At 36.2% G+C, this 20488-nt stretch overlaps 1 protein-coding gene across 2 annotated transcripts in view; it reads right to left on the bottom strand.

Annotated features, from left to right (window-relative positions):
- ASPDH (aspartate dehydrogenase domain containing) overlaps window positions 1-20488 on the bottom strand; it is a 647432-nt gene that overhangs the window by 230312 nt on the left and 396632 nt on the right. For both annotated transcript variants that reach the window (XM_044058976.1, XM_044058975.1), the window contains one exon: window positions 497-641. In XM_044058976.1, the coding sequence (XP_043914911.1) occupies window positions 497-641 (145 nt within the window). The remainder of the gene's footprint in view (window positions 1-496; window positions 642-20488) is intronic.

Genomic DNA, 20488 nt, shown 5'->3' on the forward strand with positions numbered 1-20488 from the left:
GAATTTCCTGAAAAGATTCTGTGTCTGGGGTAGGAAACTTGCAGTTAAGCACAGGCTGCTAATTTTCATTGGCAACACAGTACTTCTCTTCCAACTACGCTCTTTTTCATGTTGAAGATATCCCTGGAAGTTTGGTTATGATATTTGATAATTTTATTGGCCAGCCAATGCTAATATGAACAGTTCCATATGATTCTCATTTAGCATTTATGATATAGCATATCCTGATATACAGTAGGTTGGAAGAATCACAATGGATGTTTTTGTAATGCATGGCTACTATACTGACTTCAGTGGCATACTAATGTCCGATATGTTGTGAGGATTCTGCCTGCCTAATCTTTTTCTTTTACTTTTCTAAGTTGGGTGCATATGGATTTGACTGTTTAATTTGCCCCATTTTGTATAATGACATGTCTAACAAGAAGTGTTGGCTTATACTAATATATTGGAAAGGAGTATATCAGAGGACTTACAGGAGTTCTTTATTACTCACTTTTCTTTGAACTGGTTTAAGTCTTCCAACTGAAGGTCTGCGGGAATATTATTTTCCATCTTCTCTGATCTTCTGTTCCATACAAAGGCCAATTCCAGGTTAAAATGGGAGCCTTCTTTCAGGATCATGTCTGACAGATACTGCCCTGCAGCAATAACAGAACAGCACAAATAAGCCTGAAGAGAAAATGTTAAGTGCTACAATTTGGTATGCCACAAATCTACATAAAGAACAGATCCAGCAAGCTGAATTAAATTTACACAGAAAAACGCATTACCCACAAGATAACAGCAAATGGCTGCTACAAAACTAGGACTGGCATTTGAGCAGCTTAAGCTAAAAGAATTACTTTTCTGTATAGGATATCAGCAAAAACAATGTAAATCAAATGACGTAGTCAGAAAAATAGGAAAGCAGAAACTGCAGGATAGTTATTTTATTCTGTCTGAATCATGGACAAAGTAACAAAGAAACAAACAAATAATACCCTTCTTGGTGGATGCAACATCCTGAAACAGATTTATTTATTTTTTTTATAAGCCTAATAAGTCATCTTATGTGACTCAGGCTGGAATCACAAAACCATCTCTTAGCAAAAGGAAATAACTCTGTACTGAAATTCAGTAATGTATATTTCCAGGAATGGACACTCACCATTCCAGAGGTCTGTATGTCTACAACTACAAACAAAAATGTGAACAAACTACATAGACTGTGAAAGTCCTTACCAACTCAAAGTCTGCATTTCTGTAAAATGAAAAACTTGTCTTTATAGGAGGTGCACTGGAAAAGACGGAGTACTAAATAACAATAATAACAAAGCAGTCAGCACTTTATCGGCACGACTTTTGCAAAAGATTACAATGGGGGCTGGAAACGAAGAATATTTTGATGGGTCAAAATAAGGTCTGTTATACAGGCATTTGAAGGTAACCCACTGTTGTGTGTGCACATTCCATATTCAGCAGACTTCTAGACTCTGTATATTTATATTTATCTAACTGCATAGTATATCAAGGGTAAATCATCTTGTAATTATATCTGTAGTTCACTATTTGTTATTCTAATGGAATTTTATGTTCTTCCTTGCTTCACTCGCACTTCAGCAATATATGTCACTAGAAAGGAAGGAGAAATACATTTCTTTTTTATGGAGAAATAATCTTAGCTGATGTCAGAAGAATCACAGATCTCTATCACTGATGATTTATTACAGTGGGAGCCTAGATATACATTTTGGATCTGATATCCTCCCTCATTTTTGCAGATCTAACATTTTTTTATTTTGAAAAGATTGCAGTACATGCACACTCATATGTAAAATACATACAAATCAATTTATGTAATCCACACCTATTACAATTAAAATTAACTCTTTTCAATGATCTGTTAGACAATTCATTTTAGTACATATGATAATCACTTATCTTGATACCACAGGTGCTGTTGAAATACACAGCATTCTTTCTTGTATATATCTTCTTAGTAGGGTATCCTTATTTATACATTTGGTATAGACTCATAAACTTATATATTATATCATATTTCATTTCTGCATATTATATCTCACTGAGCATTCCTAGCCCTATACAAACAAAATGGGTGAAGTTTAACAAACAAACAAAAAAACATAAGATGTTAATCTGTACATGCCATCTTTTATCTCCATTTATATCATCATATGTCCATTCCAGCCAGTTCTAATACTGCATCTAGCTGACATACTTCAGTCCTCCACTTCTCGTATTCATAGAACACATCATGTTGTGATGGCTATTTATATGAGGTGCCTCTGTCTACCATCTTGATAGCCCCCCACCAGTGTACAAGCAAGCATGCCCACGTGTCCACCCTATTAACCTTAGACAATATATTGCTGCAAAATCTTTCCTGTCTCCTCTACCCCACCATTTCCTTCCGTTATTTTAACGACTTCACTGAAATCTGTTGCACCACTCGACTTGTATATATGGGCAGTCCATGTGCAGGCTAGCTTTAGACCCAATAATTACATTTGATGATTCTCTTCAAAGGATCACTGTAAATGTGATAGTGGCATATCATTATATTTAACAAAGGATCACTGTACATGTGATAGTGGCATATCATTATATTTAACAAAGGATCACTGTACATGTGATAGTGGCATATCATTATATTTAACAAAGGATCACTGTACATGTGATAGTGGCATATCATTATATTTAACAAAGGATCACTGTACATGTGATAGTGGCATATCATTATATTTAACAAAGGATCACTGTAAATGTGATAGTGGCATATCATTATATTTAACAAAGGATCACTGTACATGTGATAGTGGCATATCATTATATTTAACAAAGGATCACTGTAAATGTGATAGTGGCATATCATTATATTTAACAAAGGATCACTGTAAATGTGATAGTGGCATATCATTATATTTAACAAAGGATCACTGTACATGTGATAGTGGCATATCATTATATTTAACAAAGGATCACTGTACATGTGATAGTGGCATATCATTATATTTAACAAAGGATCACTGTAAATGTGATAGTGGCATATCATTATATTTAACAAAGGATCACTGTAAATGTGATAGTGGCATATCATTATATTTAACAAAGGATCACTGTAAATGTGATAGTGGCATATCATTATATTTAACAAAGGATCACTGTACATGTGATAGTGGCATATCATTATATTTAACAAAGGATCACTGTACATGTGATAGTGGCATATCATTATATTTAACAAAGGATCACTGTAAATGTGATAGTGGCATATCATTATATTTAACAAAGGATCACTGTAAATATGATAGTGGCATATCATTATATTTAACAAAGGATCACTGTAAATGTGATAGTGGCATATCATTATATTTAACAAAGGATCACTGTACTTGTGATAGTGGCATATCATTGTATTTAACAAAGGATCACTGTACATGTGATAGTGGCATATCATTATATTTAACTCATCTTTCACACTCAGATCATCCCAGCACAGCTAGCTTGCCAGTTCATCAAGCTGCTGTTATAGTGGAACATCTCACCTTGTCCACTCAGAAAAACAGCAGTAGACATCTCATATGTCTTTCTTCTTATATAATGTATCCAGAAGACCATCAATAGCAGATCAGTTTTTATGTCATATTGCCTTTTAGTCTTGACAACTGAAGCATATTTAGCATAACTGGCATAAGCCGTTTTCCACTTATTCCCTAATATAAGTTCCTTCAGTTACTATCAGACATATCATTACCTATCCATATTATATTGAAATTATATAATAAACTGGTTCTTGCATATCATGAGGTCTGTGTTTACTCTAAAAAGAGGAAACCAAAATAAAGCACATCATATAGTGGGCCATGCAGCCCTCCATTTTTATATTTGTCATTTTTATTTCAATGGTCCTAATGCAAAACAAATGAGAACATTCCCATTTTCAGCCAATGTCTTAAGCATCAACTGCTAACCAAAGCAAGTCTTTAATAACAATTATACCATAAAAGCTATTTAGTATTCAAAAATGTGCACACTAATTCGACAGACCAATCATCATGTCCATTCTAAGTTGACTATTTTCAACAGGAATAATTCCCGTCAAAGTGTAGAGCGTGACCTTTTATTGGAGCAGCAGAAGCTACCGCATCTAAATTTGCATAAAACAGTGAAACAAACTGCACCTCAGGCAGCTGCAAGTATTAATTACCTTACCCTGTTCTGCCCTGCTTTTACCTTCATAAACTGAACAAAACAAATTCAAGTCCAGGCAGCTATAACTATTAAAATAATTAGTAAAGCTGCCTTATCCTCTTCTCAGAATGTAATTCTGAGGAAAAAAAATCAGAAAGATGAAAGTTTATCCTTCTAACCTTCACCTGCCAAAATAAATAAATAAATAAATAAATAAATAAATAAATAAATAAAACTCATCAAAGTAACGTGGAGTCCACAAACTATCCTCACATAAACTGTAGGATGCATGCAGGCTCCTAGATCTCCATTAAAAAAATAAATGAAGTAAAAACAGAATACACAATTACAAAATAATAATGGAAATAGTTTACTAAATGGCAGTCAAGGGGAATCACTTATTAATAAAGTGATTTCCGCTGTAGTTTAGCAAGCCATCTTAATTTTTATTTATATAACATGCATGCATGCATCAGCAGTTACAATCTGAACAGATGTGCCATACATGCCTTACACATCTGTTTCTCCGCTGGATCAGCAGAAGAACACCAAAGTTCTTTTAATGACATTACTGAGGGAAGATAAGAAATTATTTTCTTAAAGGACAGCAACAGGATTCTAGTATTAAATGCTCAACTTCTCTGCCCTTTTTCTCCATATTTATTATCCCTGCTATAAATAAACAACAACACAGGATTTAAAATATTTTAAATTGAATTTTTCTCTCCACTAGTTCAGTACCTTACGGTACTGTGGTGGTTTCACTTTCAAAAAACTTTTATCCCACCCTAAAAAAGTCTCCAATTCATTGATAGCATGAAAGTGACTGAATACAGGTAGTTTTCTGGCCAATTCCCTCCCCAAGCTGAATTCACCATGACTAAAAACCCACCTATGCTGTGATGTCACAGCTCCCTGGTCCTTCCCCTGCCCATACAGAAAGTAAAGGCTAAAACAAGGAAACAGTACATGAGTCAAGTTTCCTGCTGTGAGCTGTCAGTCACAGCAGGTAACAGCTCAAATTACCCTTAGCACTTTGACAGCGAGGGAAGTTAGGTGTGAAGGGGGTTGGGAGATGAGTCAAAGTAGTACAATTCAGGCTTCACAAAAGACTGCAGTTTAGCCATTCTAAAAAGAAGCAGCAGTAAAAAGCACTTTGAATGTCTGTTCTGTGGCATTTGCACTGTTTGTGTTTTAAGTAGTCATTGAACGGCATGAAATGTTACTTAAAACTAACTGACTGAAAGCAGCGTATACATGTAAAATCAATGCAGTGACCGGAGCTTTAGGAAGAAAGAGGCTTGTGTGATGTAACTTTTTCCAGATGAGCACTGCATTGTAGGATATCTAGAGGTAGACTAAACAATCAGAATTACTTCAAGATGCTAGACCCCATGTGGTCAGACTCAGAAATTATGTATAAAAATATTTAGAAACATGTGAATAGTCCCAGAGTGGTATTAAAATGTAGGAAACACCAAACCATTATGAAATAAACATGTTTTTTGAGTCTGTGGGTATGGTTCTCATTTAAACAGTGTTATTGTATAACAGCAATAACCTACTACTTAGTGTGCGTAATGCTGGATTTACCCATGGTTGGCTTTGTTTAATCACTCTGGCTTCACCAACTGGAAATAAATCCAGCATCACCCACACTCAGTCATGGGCTATTGCTAAAATAAAATATTTCCTTGAACTTGCCTGTTTCTATTGAGTAATAAAAGACAATCATATCTCCTGAAATACATAGTCAAAAGTAAAATACAAAGATGAATGTACTCCACTATTAATAACAATTTGCTGCTAGTACAACAGCATTAATAGAGAGCCAATTTACTTCCTCTATAGTTAATTCTTAAAGTTTTATCTTGCCACAGATAACTCGCATTTCTATAGTGACCCTCTAAAACATAGAATATCAGTAACATTTACCAAACATTTTTATGCATTGTACTTCACAGTTAGTTATATGAATCCTCTTATCATTTATCTTATCTTTCCCATGCTGTAGCCATACTAAAAGGACATTGTAAAAAGATCATGTAGATTGACATAAAGATAGAGATTTACCCACAAAGTTGAAGGAATTGACAGCATTTTTTTTTCAAGAAAGGAGGTACCCATTGACATTAACAGAAGTAACTCTTAAGAATTTTTAGCTAAGAGGAACATACTTTATGCCCCGATAATTGGAATGGGCTTGATGCAGAAGGACAAGAGTATTAGGGATGCTTACATCACAGAACCCTTTGTGCTGATATACACAGCTGAAAGTAAAATATATAAAAATAGAAAGCATTGGAATATTTGCAAAAGCAACGAAAAGACAGAGTAATGGTTGAATTGCCCTGCTTTATAGACAAAAGAACAAGGACTTTACAAATCTTGCCTGAGAGAAATGTAGAGCTTTGTAAGGACTGACAAATCTTTAGGCAGCTTTTCATGTGTCTGGTACAAGTAATGCAAGATGTGCAAATTCATGACGATTGTCTTTTTTGTAATTAATATGTTTTCCAAAGGAACAGTGAAAGCAAAGGGCAGATTTACTTGTGAAACATAATGTAATTTATTATGCTCTATCTACTTTTTGCAACTATTTCTACATAGACATATAGAATGCTAAAATAGAGTTGCTGAACATATAAGGGCAAACATAAAGATAATAGACATGTTCTTATGTTCAGAAATCTTAAAAGGTTGTATTTATTTGTCTTAAAAAGATTATATAGTGATCAGATGGGTGGTGATGACAATTTATCGTTTCAAAAAATGAGGCCAAGTAATAGCTTAAAGTTAATGATTTGAATATCTAAGTTTAAATAAAAATGTAAATATTGCTTGAATTAAATTCAGTGCACTTACAATGCTACGTTGTTTTATACATTAATTGCTTTTGTTGAGTACACGATGAGATGATGGCACATGGTACTTGTTATTTAAATGTTTTTTAGTGAATGTATAAGACTGAAGAAGTTCATACATTTGCATGGTGTACAAAAACACTTACCATTAAAGTACACATTGTTTTTTCCTGACTCAGAATTGTTTTATTTATTTATTTTTGTTTTGTTTTCTTGATAAAAAATATGGCAAGTTTTGTGGGATGTTTAATGAAGACAATCTCCCTTATTTAACTCCTGTTGCCGTTCCCATTTGTTTCTTCTACTTCCACTGAAATCGCAAGGCCACCTGTATTTACAATCTCTGTATAAACAATGGGCCACATTCCAAAATAGTTGCTCTCAGTGTAAGTGTTTGCTGATTCCAAAATACCTGCTCTCAGTGTAAATGACTTACTTCAATGTAAGCCTTATTTATAAACAGGCTTACTATGGGGACCAGATTCCACAAACAGCAAGTCTTTAGGAATTGGGGCCCATATGTATTACTTCACAAACAAACATAAATATATGTGTGTGTGTGTGTGTGTGTGTGTGTGTGTGTGTGTGTGTGTGTGTGAGTGTGTGTGTGTGTGTGTGTTTGTGAGTGTGTGTGTGTGTGTGTGTGTGTGTGTGTGTGTGTGTGTGTGTGTGTGTGCAGTTGCTTTTATCTATATACAAATAGCTCTATTACTTCATAATATATATTATAAGAGATTGAGAGGGATATGAAAGAGTTTAAATGTCAACTGAAGCAACAACTGATGGATAAATGGCTGTGCACTTGCACAACACCTGGTTAAATTGGTACCAATATAGCTATATGAATTTGTAACATAACTCTCTGCTGCACAAAACTTAATGTACTATTATCACAAATACCTTCCTCTATCATCTCATCTCCTTTATGTTCCTTTTTCCTCCTCGCCTCCTTCCTTTCTTTGAGCTGCTCTAACTCTTTATCTTCCTGTGTCCTAGATTTTGAGCAAGTCTTTATAATAACAAACATTTTTACATAAAATCTGACCATCTATGCATACTGATGATGCTGCACTGTGTGTACCTTCCTGTATTTAAAAAAAAATAATTCATGTACAACCCATATAACTGTTATTTTTTATAATTGTAACTGTTTGTAAATGATCTAACTGATGTTAAGGATGTTGGAATAATGGAACTATTTTTCATGAGTGAAGCTGACTTAAATGTTGGAACAATGCAAATGATGTCCATGATGTCTGTGTAATGGAGCTTTTCTCCCCTTGCCTCCACTGAAAAGGGGTACTCCTCAGTCGGAATTTCCGGCTAAACAAATGCTAATAAAAAAATATATATTTATGCAATTTCTTTTATCTGTAGTAAACACTTTCAACACTGCAGGGAAAATAAGTCTTTATTTCAGTTTACATTATCTACATTCCTTAACAGCATCTGCAGAATTAAACCTTTGTTAAAACATTGCAGCTGAATAATCATGATCCACAAGCACTGTCTCACATTTTGCAAAACTTGTCCCCCATATATGTCATCTGTTGTTTTTCAAATATTATCACATTTTACCAAATAACTCAAGGATTGCCGTATGGTGTCCCTAGCACCACCAGTGGTAACTTGAATACTTTTTGAATTCCCGGTTGTGCTTTTTTTGAAGCAGAGGCAGGGCTGCATCATCTAGCAGGCTGTGCACAAACGTCACCTCCGCCAAGCCCCTTGTAGCATCTTTAACATGCAGTTGACTTCGTTTTTTTATCACGGGTGGAACACTTTCGCAGTGATGGCTATTCTTTTTGATTCTCTTTATTATACATTTCTTCCTTTACAATTGACGTTCACATCCTGTCTCCGCAGTTCAAGCAGCAAGACTGTCATACTTAAATCTACACATTTGTATTAAATCGCCTTCTATAGTCTCAAAAAATAATGTATCATTATACAATAACAGCTCATTGCCATTCAAAAATGTGCAAGCTGACTGGGCAGCCCAACCAGCATGCCCATTGTAAATCAAACATATACCAGTAGAAAAAAGTCAGGCTGCTAAAGTACCATGGTCAGACTTTTTTATTCGAATATGCTATGGAGGGCAGAGCAAAATACAAGAAAAATCAGGTTAATTCTGTAAAACTGAAGAAACAGAAATGCACCTGGATTTTCCTTGTGTTTTTAAATTTCAGCAGACTAAAATACCTCTCAACTGCCCAGATTTTGCCTAATAGTTTTGGTCTTTTCCTCATTAAAGAAATTCTCATTCCTATAACTTTCTAAATTTTTAAGAGCAATACAGTTTATTCCTCATACTTCCTAAGATTTTTGCCACATAATTTTGGTCTTTTCCTCACTAAGGAACCTCTTATTCCCTCAGCTTTCTAAGTTTATAAGAGCAATACAATCTGTCCGTATTTTTGGACCTTTGCCCTCATGATAAAGCCACACCAGTCATGGGTTAATCCTGTGATACCCACACCCAGTTTTGGGTTATTGCATAAGTAGTCCACAACTGGCTGTAGGTAACACAGGCTTTACCATGGTTGAAATGGTTTGATCAAGAGAGTGAAGCTAGAATGATTAAGCAAAGCCAACCATGGGCAAATCCTACATTATCCCAATACCTGTGGATTAATCATATCATGCAATGACATTATTTAAGAAAAACAAAGTCTTACCTTTTGTAAATAATGTTGTTATATAAAAGGACTTTAGTGCTCTTCTCCCAGATTCTGGTAATCTGGGGCATCCAGGATATGTATGGGGTATGCCCCATCTCTTGTCATGAATGGCTGCATAGTGCCTTTCTCTCTGCCTTTTTTTTTTTTTTTAATGTTTTCTGCTGTCGTCATCTGTGTAGAGTGTACATGGTGTGTGGAGTGTACCTCTAAAGTGTCTAAATGTTCACATAATGTACAGATGTTTGCCTTAAATTTTTGGTCTGATCTTTATAAAATATATCATTTTCTGGCAAATCATTGAGAAAGTGAAGTCACTAAATAAGGACTGAGATTTCTATTTCACTAGATAAGAGTTTGTAAGACATGATATGGAGTTGCCTATAGGGGCTCCTGGCATTGAAATCTGTGGATGTTTTTACTATGTTGTATTGCTGTGGTCCAGTTTAAATTATCTACTAGAAGCAAAGAGAGAGCAACTTTATCAGACTTTGTTGACTTTGTGGTATGTTTGTTACTTTGTGGTATGTGCCACATTGTGTGTGTTGGGTCTTTGTGGTATGTGCCACACTGTGTGCAGTGGGTTGAGGAGTATTTCATTTCAATTCGTGGGATGTTTCTGTGTTTTCTTTTGTACTTTTTATGTCATTGAAAGAATTGCAGGGCGATATCCAAATAGTTGCCCCGTTCAGTGAAATACATTTTAGCACTCAGACTAGTTTTAATTTAGATATGCTCAATTTACAATGAGCATACAGACTGGGTGATCCAATCTGTGTGCATATTTTTGAATAATTAAATTAATCTATTGTATAATTTTAATTAACATAATTTTAAGGAGCAACAAGAAAGAACAGCCATCTTCAAGCAGTATGAGACTTTCTTGCACTTCTGACTGTTTAATGTTTGAGAATATGTTTTCCAAGAATTTTGTTACCTGCAATGCCCAATTTATTTATTTACCAACTTGGAAAAGTGATTTCATATTGGCCATTTTTAGGATCAGCTCAGATGACTAAATTTACAAAAGAACAATAATATTCAATATGTACAAAGAAAACAAAGTACATAACATAAGTACTAAACAATAGCAATAGATATGAATTACATCTCACAGAAGGCTAGAGCTTATAGCATAGCAAAATTATATACATCATGCATTAGCAGTGAAAGAACAACATTATTTACAAGTACAAGTAGGTCATGAGGATATTTTATAGTCTTAGGTAAATAAATCAAAGTTCTGTTGTAGGATCACTTAAAAAACATATCAATTTTATGTGATATCGTTTGTCTGGTGGCATTTATATTTTATGTTTGTAAATCAAGCGATTTTACGCTTATTAACGTCTACTTTGCTTACATGGCTGTTTGTCGGACAAGCTGAAATATTTTAGTTGTTTTGAAGTACATTTGAGTTAAAGGTGAAAGATATAAAACATGAAAAAAAAAATCAAAGACTCAAACAGTCACTTATACTGATAGAAGATTTTTCTATATGTTGAAAAACACACTGACAGAGAATTACCAATCATAATGAGCAGTAATGCACAACAAAAATACAGTTAATAATAATAATAAGGTTTTATGGACAAAGACCTTACTTTGCCATGGAAAGCCCCTATTTATTACAGTAGAAAATATTCATATCTTATAATAAAGAACAAGAGAAAGAAAGAAAAAAGAAAGATGAAATTAGCTTGAAAAAGAAGTTGAATTCATAAACTGAACATTGTCAGCTTGGTGGAGGACTAACAGATCCATTAAGGGGCATACTTAATGTGAAATGTATTGTGAAGTGACTGAAAAAAATATTTAAAGCTAACATTATAACAAGCTGTGAATTTAGTAGCGTCAGTTGAAAGAAAGAGTTGCCAGAACTGCAACACTATATTGTTGCACCATGAATAAACTGTCTTTTGACCTCTCCAAGAAAAGACCTTAGTTCAGGTTTGGAAAATAACCCATACAGTAAACACTTGTTAGTTTTATACAGAAAGAATATAGAAGATGTCATAAGGTATGTTAAAAGAATGAACATCTAGACAAGTAAATAAATAAAAGCAAGTTGTTATAAAACAGAATTGCAAAATGAGAGCTAGAAGAAAAAAATTAAATAAGTCAAAAATGCTGTAAGTGATTAAAATAGAAGAGATCTGGTGCAGTATTCAATGTCCTGCCCTTCATTGACGTGTAGTGGTAATCTGCGAATAGTGGTGTTATGCAGATATGCAAATGTAGTCAGCATGTGTTATTGATGCTGACTACACAAAAACGCAGGCATGTGATAAACATACCTTCTTAAAGTAAAAGCATGGAGTACTTGAGGTTAAGCATTAAGGGGAAACATTATGTGGATAAGGCACCTTAGACATTAGTGTAGTACTGAGATTCATAGAGATAAACATAAAAGGGCCTCATTTGCATAAAACATGTAAATGAACCTGCATATTAACTTGGGATAATTGGAGTTATGGAAAAACTATTTAGGAAAAAGTGGACTTTGTAAACTAAGAAGAATCAAAATTTTGCTAAGATTATTGAGCTCGCTTCAAGAAATGTTTGTCATTTACTGCTTGTGTGCACAAGGTCAAAGTTCTGAAGTGATTGCTGGGGCAATGGTGTCATTTTAGTGCTTTTGCATACATGGTTGAACTACTGAATGCATCAATGGGGAAACTGTGTCGCTGAAGTGCTTGTGCAGACATGGTTTAACTACTGAAGGGATCGATGGCGAAATAATTCATTTTGATGTCATTGATGTGCTTATGCATACTTAAAGTACTGAAGGGAATCACTGGGGAAATAATTCATTGTGGTGTCATTGAAGTGTCAGTGCATACTTGAACAAAGTAGTGAAGGGATCCTTGTGGGAAATAATTCAATTTGTGTTATGTAAGTGTTTGTATGTACAAGGTTCATGGATTGTAAAGTAGATACAGAAATACAGCAATGCTTTTAAGAATGGATGTACATAGGGTGCATCTTTTGGAGTATGAATCACAAAAACAATTAATTAGCATATGCCAATTTACACAATTTCTCATTTACATGTCATTATACTTAATTTTCTTAGTCATTCACAGGCATCTAGCATTATTGTAAATGGCATCTGTGAACTGCTAGTTAGCTAAGCTCCCTCGCAAACATCAAAAATAACCCTAATATGTTCACGCCATGGTTATTAATATCATCCCTAGTCTTTGATAATGAAAACTACAACTTGGTTTTCTTAGAATTACATGGTGTGACTGATAATGACAATACAGTAATTGAATTACCCAAACAGTGGCCAGGGTAACATGAAATTATACTGTGGGTTTACAATATATCTGCTAGACTACAAATAAGGTTTTCAGAAATACCTCTAAAAAGTCTGATGCATTGCTACAAATTTATAGCATAAAAACTCAAAAATGTGAGTAGAATTATTTTGCCTATGAAGTATGAAGACAGAGTTCATGCATTAGACTTGTATATCTGTGATAATGGACGGCCAGTATTATTTAGAACATAGTGCATCATGAAGGCTGAACTTGGTGGTACTTTTTAAAGAAACTACAAGTGGCAGGTCTTGAGGGAAAATGCTGCCTCATCTGAAAAATGTCAAAGCTTATAGTAGATTTTGAACAACTGTTTGGAAATATGATTACTATACTGAAAACAATGAAACAAAATAGAGCCGGAAAATGATGGCACCCTCAAGTTCCATAAATCCACAGTATGTGCTTTGCATTAAGGTCTGAAGAAGAGATAGAACTGCAGTGGATGGAGAGTGCAGGAGCCTTGCTGGAAGTTGATTAGAGTAAGTGAGTGGCACCAGTTGTACCTGTGCTGATCAAAAACAAATCCGAAGAAGTTTCAGTCTTTGAGAACCTTAAGCTCACTTTCAATCAAGTACAGTACACTGTAAAGCAAATACTGCCCATACTTTTACACCCTAAGTGGGGAATTTTAGAAAGACTAACTTGGAACAAGTATGACCTCAAATAAAGCCAGATTGTTGACCACTAACACACACAAAGAGCAGTACAGATACAGTAAACTGGGAAGGGGGGGGGGTGAAACCTCAGTTGGTATAGCCATATAGCAGAAGACAAAGGACCAAATTTTCTTGGGAATCTTGAACACAGTATAACTAGGGTTGCCGCCTTTTTAAATGCCCAAAAGTGTGACATTTTTGGTACAAACATCAGATTTTGCAAGCTGAAACATACCCGTGGCCAGTACAAAGGAAAGAACTTTACTTTTTGCCCAAATAAAAGCTTATTCTTGTAGAAGTTTAGTTGCTTATTCTGTTTCTTATAACATTTAGGTGTTTCAGATACAGAATAACTGTTTTATGCACCTATTACATAAAATATCAAACACAAATCTCCTGAATCTGGATAAAGTAACCAACGATAAAAGTATAATGTTCCAAAAAAGCCACCAACTCGGAATGCACACGGCAAAACAACACTTTAATAAAAAATAGTAAAAATATATAAAACGTGAGCGCTTTCACAGAGTCCTCTCTGCTTCCTCAGACATACTACAGTAACTGCTGCTCTTCTTTAAATAATGATACATATGTGTCAAATCCAATCAGTTGACAGTATCTTGAAAATAAAAATTAAAAAGACATACACTATATAAACAATCAAACCATATAAATAATGGACTAAAAATGTATGTACAAAACTGTAAAAGCTTGCTCTATAGAGTTAGTGTTAAAACTGTAGAATATATATGTATAGAAGTTAAAAGATGTGACTAAACATAATAATCAATGTTTCAAAGCCCTGTTCCTGAGAAAAGGTTTCAGTGAAACATTGCTATTTAGTCCAGGTGGTCTGTCAGGCTGAAATCTAATTATCCATTCTTGTTCTGAAGCTTCGGTCTTATTGTTCATGTTCCCACCTCTTTTATTTTCTTGTATAATGTGTAACACTAGAAATTTGAAGGTGTGTGTGGCTCCCTCCTTTATAACATGCATGGCTAATGCACTTGTCTCTTTTTTATTTTTAATGTCCCTTACATGTTCTAGGACTCTATCTTTGAGCAGCCAATTAGTTTTGCCTACATAGTAGGCTGGGCATTTTGTACAGAGGCCAAAATATACGACATTCTTACTATGACAGTCTGTATAAAAGCGTGTATCAATGCTGAACTTTCTAGTCGGATGTGTATACTGCCCCCCCCTCCAACTATGAAGGGGCAGGCTGTACACCTTCTACACGGAAAGGTACCTAGCCTATCAGACCTTGCATAGTGGTCTCCATCTAACTTCTTGTAGCACAACTGTCTTTTTAATGACATTTTGTTTTTAAAGGTAAAAGATGGTGTAGTCCCTATAGCACCTTCTAGTTCATCCACATTTAACAATATGCCCCAATTCATAGGTTCATAGGTAGGTACTAGGCTATCGGCCCAAGAGCCTATGTAAGCCTAGCCAGCAAGGTACCATAGCTTACACCACCCAAGAAAGTTATTTTCCTGTGCCACTGTCCAGCAGAGATACAGAAGTGATCCCCGGGGTGTATTTCCTATTTCCCATCCACTCATCAAGATTTTTCTTGAAGAGTGCTAATGAAGAACTTTGCTTGACATAGATGGGTAGCTTGTTACAGAGTATAGGAAGTCTCTGGGACAGGAATCTATCCCTCCAGTGTGTCCTGTTTATTGTGGTGACAAGGTTTAGGTCCCTAGAGTGTGTAGCTTGGAGGGGTTGGGATTTCTTTAGGTGTAGCATGTCCAACAGCTCTGGGTTTGACATAGCTTTATATGTTAGGCAGAGATCACCTCGGAGTAGGCGATATGCTATGGAGTAAAGCTGGAGTTTTTTGAGGCGGTCAGTGTAGGGAATTTGTTTGAGGCCAGTAATCCTCTTTGTGAGGTACTTCTGTGGCCTTTCCAGCTGCTGCAGATGTCTTGTGAGGTACATTCCAAAAGGGGCGTTGTACTCTATAATGGGTCTAATGAGTGATGAGTAGAAGGGAACAATTACTTTTTTTTCCTGAATGAGAACCCTTTTATGATGAAGTGTGCCACATAGAAGGACTTCTTGACTACTGTGGCGATGTGACTATCAAAGGAGAGACTACTGTCCACCTGGGTCCCAAGGTCTCTTATCATGCATTTGGTGTTAAGTAGATTGCTGCCTATGTGGTAGTTGATGGTTATAGAGTTTTTACCAAAGGGGATGACACTGCACTTTTTGGCATTGAGCTTGAGGCCATGGCTCTGACACCAGGCATCTGTCTCAGCGAGGCCCTTCTGTAGGATGTCCACATCATTTGGGGACTTGACTATGGCTCCTAGTTTGCAGTCATCTGTGAACTTCATCAGCCAGAGGTCATCTGTGTTAGCCTGTACTTCAGAGAAGTAGATACCAAACAGGAGAGGTCCTAGGATGGAACCCTGTGGCACTCCACTTGTCACTGCCTTGAGGACAGATTTAGAGTCTGCAAATTTTACAGTGTGGTTCTGTCAGTGAGCCAGTTGGCAACCCATCTTGTGACAGGGATTTATACATAGTTTAGTGAGTTTAGCTATAATTCCAGAATGGGGGATGGTGTCGAAAGCCTTGGCGAGGTCAAGATAGGCTGTGTGAACCACCTTACCCTCATCCATGGCTTTGGTGACTGCCTCAAAGAAGTTGATCAGGTTCAGGAGGCATGGTCTGCCTTTCACAAACCCGAACTGGGTGGGATCCAGAGTTTGGAGGTTACCAATGTCTTTGGTTGTGAGTTCCATGATGATATGTTTCATGGCCTTGCAGACCAGGCTCATCAGGCTAATAGGTCGATAGTTCCCGGGATCACTGGTGGCTCCCCCTTTGTGGAGTGGGATAACTGTTGCTGTGCACCATTCAGTGGGCACAAAGCCTGATGTGAGGCTATTATTGAACATGATGCTTAAGTGGGGAGCCAGTTCGTTCTGAAGTTTGTGTAAAACACAGCCTGGGATGTTGTACGGTCCCATGGATGCTGTGTTTTTGGCTTTAGAGAGTGCAGCTTTTACCTGCGTAGTTGCGATTACAGGGACTCTGCATTCTTCCTGTACAGATATGGGCCCTTTAGGAGGTGAGAGGGGGGTAAAGTTAGCACTGAACCGATCTGCCAGGATGTTGGCAATATCAGTTGGTTCTGTAATTTTTGTGCCTTTGTGCTGTAACTCAGAGCAGATCTGGGTGTTGCCATCTAGATTGTTGACATAGCTATGGAATGCTTTGTGGTTGTCCTTGGATTTAGTGGCAATTTTGTTTTCGTAGCTAGTTTTGAAGGATCTTATAAGAGATCTCGGCTTCTTACTGAGGCTGACCAGGGAGCTCCTCCACTCATGGGATTTTACTCTCTTTTGCAACAGTTTCTTCCTTCTGTTGTACAGTTTGTTTATGGCAGGGGACCACCAGATTGGCTTCCTTTTTTTTGAGGATAGCGTCTTGGTTCTGTTTGGGATAGCACGATCCATGCACTCGTGTAAGTGTTTATAGAGTGCATTTGTGTAGGATTCAGCAGTTGTAACTGTATTGTCCATCTGCATGGGTGTCATGAAGTTCACCACTTCTGTCTTAAGAAGCATGAAGTTGGCTTTGGAGAATTTTTTTTTACTGTGGTTTCCTTAATGGGGGGTGGGGGTGGGATGTGGATATCAGGGGTGATAAGCTTATCATCGGATCGGACCAATGAGGAGTTGACTTCAGGTGTGGAACACTGGTCACTCATGTTGGTAATGACTAGGTCTAGGATATTGTTGGTGGGGGTGTGGATAAGTTGATCTAGGGCATTGGAGTTCATGAATTCCAGAAAGCGTTGAGCTAAGGAGTTGGTACACAAGTAGTTTTCTCAGTTAATGGTGGGGTAGTTGAAGTTGCCCATTATTAGGGTGTTTGGTTGAACCCTAATATTTTCCAGTACATCAAGAAAAGAGGAGTGGGAATCCTGGGGCATGGTGGGGGATCTGTAGCAAGCTACAATTTGGATTGCAGTTATGCCCAGAGTTAGTTGCACTTGGGTAACCTCGGATGCATTATGCTGAGCAACTAGCCTGGAGGTGTGGATATCCTTAATGAATATTCTCTCTTCTCTCATTCCAAGCCACTTTAATTTGTTTGTCTATATCTCTGGCTTTATATCCCCTTTCGATAAATTCATGTTTTAACAGGGTAAGTGCCTGAGACAAACTATCATCATCATTATATAGCCTCTATAAGAGAGATGTACAAGCCCTGTTATGACAGGATGAGAATCAACCAGGATAACCAAAGTAACTAGGCCACCAGTACCACAGTAACCAGGAACCTAGAGAATGATGTATTACGTATTCCATTAACATTTACAAGTAATATTAGTACAGTCTGTGATATAATTAAAAATAATTGGTGCATATTGTTAAATGTGGATGAACTAGAAGGTGCTATAGGGGCTACACCATCTTTTACCTTTAAAAACAACATGTAATTAAAAAGACAGTTGTGCTACAAGAAGTTAGATGGAGACCACTATGCAAGGTCTGATAGGCTTGGTACCTTTCCGTGTAGAAGGTGTACTGCCTGCCCCTTCATATTTGGAGGGGGGCAGTATACACACCTGACTAGAAAGTTCAGCATTGATACACGCTTTTTTACAGACTGTCATAGTAAGAATGTCATATATTTTGGTCTCTGTACAAAATGCCCAGCCTACTGTGTAGGCAAAACTAATCGGCTGCTCAAAGATAGTCCTAGAACATGTAAGGGACATTAAAAATAAAAAAGAGACAAGTGCGTTAGTGATGCATGTCATAAAGGAGGGAGCCACACACACCTTCAAATTTCTAGTGTTACACATTATACAAGAAAATAAAAGAGGTGGGAACATGAACAATAAGACCGAAGCCTCAGAACAAGAATGGATAATTAGATTTCAGGGTGACAGACCACCTGGACTAAATAGTAAGGTTTCACTGAAACCTTTCTCAGGAACAGGGCTTTGAAACATTGATTATTATGTTTAGTCACATCTTTTAACATCTATACATATATTCTACAGTCTTAACACTATCTAACTCTATAGAGCAAGCTTTTACAGTTTTTTACATACATTTTTAGTCCATTATTTATATGATTTGATTGTTTATATAGTGTATGTCTTTTTAATTTTTATTTTCAACATACTGTCAACTGATTGGATTTGACACAGATGCATCATTATTTAAACAAGAGCAGCAGTTACTGTAGTATGTTTGAGGAAGCAGAGAGGACTCTGTGAAAGCGCTCAAATGTTTTATATATTTTTACTATTTTTTATTAAAGTGTTGTTTTGCCGTGTGTATTCCAACGAGTTGGTGGCTTTTTTGGAACATATTACATAAAATATAGGAAATAATTTTGTCCTAAAATCTCAAAACATTTGCCATTTTTACAATTTTTTTGCAGGACACAACTGTCTAAAGAGGGACTGTCCCTTGCAAAGTGGGACAGTTGGTAACCCTAAGTATAACACGTGGAACAAAATAGTATCAGGCCAGACATAGCAGTATAAACTGAGTTCTAGTCGGTCTAAGGAAGTATTTATACAGAGTTACTAGTGAAAGGTGCACATTATTCAAAAGTAACTATCATGGGTGAGAATGTTAGCTAGTAAAATTGTGAACGTGGTGGTGGTGTTGCACTAGCGTTGTCGCCTCACAGTAAGACGCTATCAGGTTCGATTCTCAGCTAGAGCGTCTTCTGCGTGGAGACATGCGTGAATGGGCGTACCTTTGTTGAAGGTTGTGCATCAGGCCTGGCAAGCTGGTACGTAAAAATCAACGGCCAATCATTAGTGGACCAGAGTTCCGCTGTGGCGACCCCTAACTGGGAAAAGCCGAAAGACACAAACAAACCAGATGATAAAGGACATTGTGCTAATGGCATCTAAGCCTATAAATGTCTGGCAAGTATGGTCTTGTCTTGGACTAGTGAATTATAAGATTCTTAACAAATCTGTCAGAACAATTATACCAAATTAATGCTTTATTATAGAGTGGGTTATCATAGGGGTGAGTGAACTATTGACAATGGTTCTTCAGAGTGAAAAGAAGCATGATCATATCAGATTTGGAACTGACACATTTTGATTGTGGTATAACTATTCATTTGGCATATGGTGCTTCATTACAAAGAATGAACATTATATTGTTGCCCATCTTTTTGGACAATAAAGAAAGACCCATTAGTTCTGAATCATTCTTTTTATGAAACCTGGAAGAACCTACATTCACACAGACTAAACAGCCTTGAACCTGGTGTGGGGAGTACAAAAGTCATACCAGGGCTAAATGGAAATCCTTTGCTGCCACTCATAAGGTTCTTTGGCAAAAGATGTAGCTTTACAAGAATAATATGCCTAACTATAGTGGAAATCAAATATGGACTTAATCTTAGCTTTACTTCATCTTTGAAACCTAAAAAGAATTTAAATATTTTATTACTTCTTAATTTAATTCACTTTTTTAGCATATCCTCATAAGAAGGAGAAAATTATAAACAGCATGTAGCAGTGTGATTTTTTTTTAAGCTGAGATTACAAATTTTAGAGTTTGGGGGCTCTACTGATCCAAATATGGTAAGACTCCACTATAAATATGCTAATCATAAATATAGTTAATAAAACAGCCAAGTAAATGTAAAAATCTATTTTAATATTTTCATTGTTAAGCTCTGAGTTATAAACTCTACAAGAATTATATGAAAATTAACGAGAAGAATCAGAATCATAAGGTCCTTAAATCTAAGCCACTTTG

The sequence above is a fragment of the Protopterus annectens genome, chromosome 17.part0 (assembly GCF_019279795.1).
Source record: "Protopterus annectens isolate FY-2018-M chromosome 17.part0, PAN1.0, whole genome shotgun sequence".
In the NCBI taxonomy this organism is placed as follows: domain Eukaryota; kingdom Metazoa; phylum Chordata; order Ceratodontiformes; family Protopteridae; genus Protopterus; species Protopterus annectens.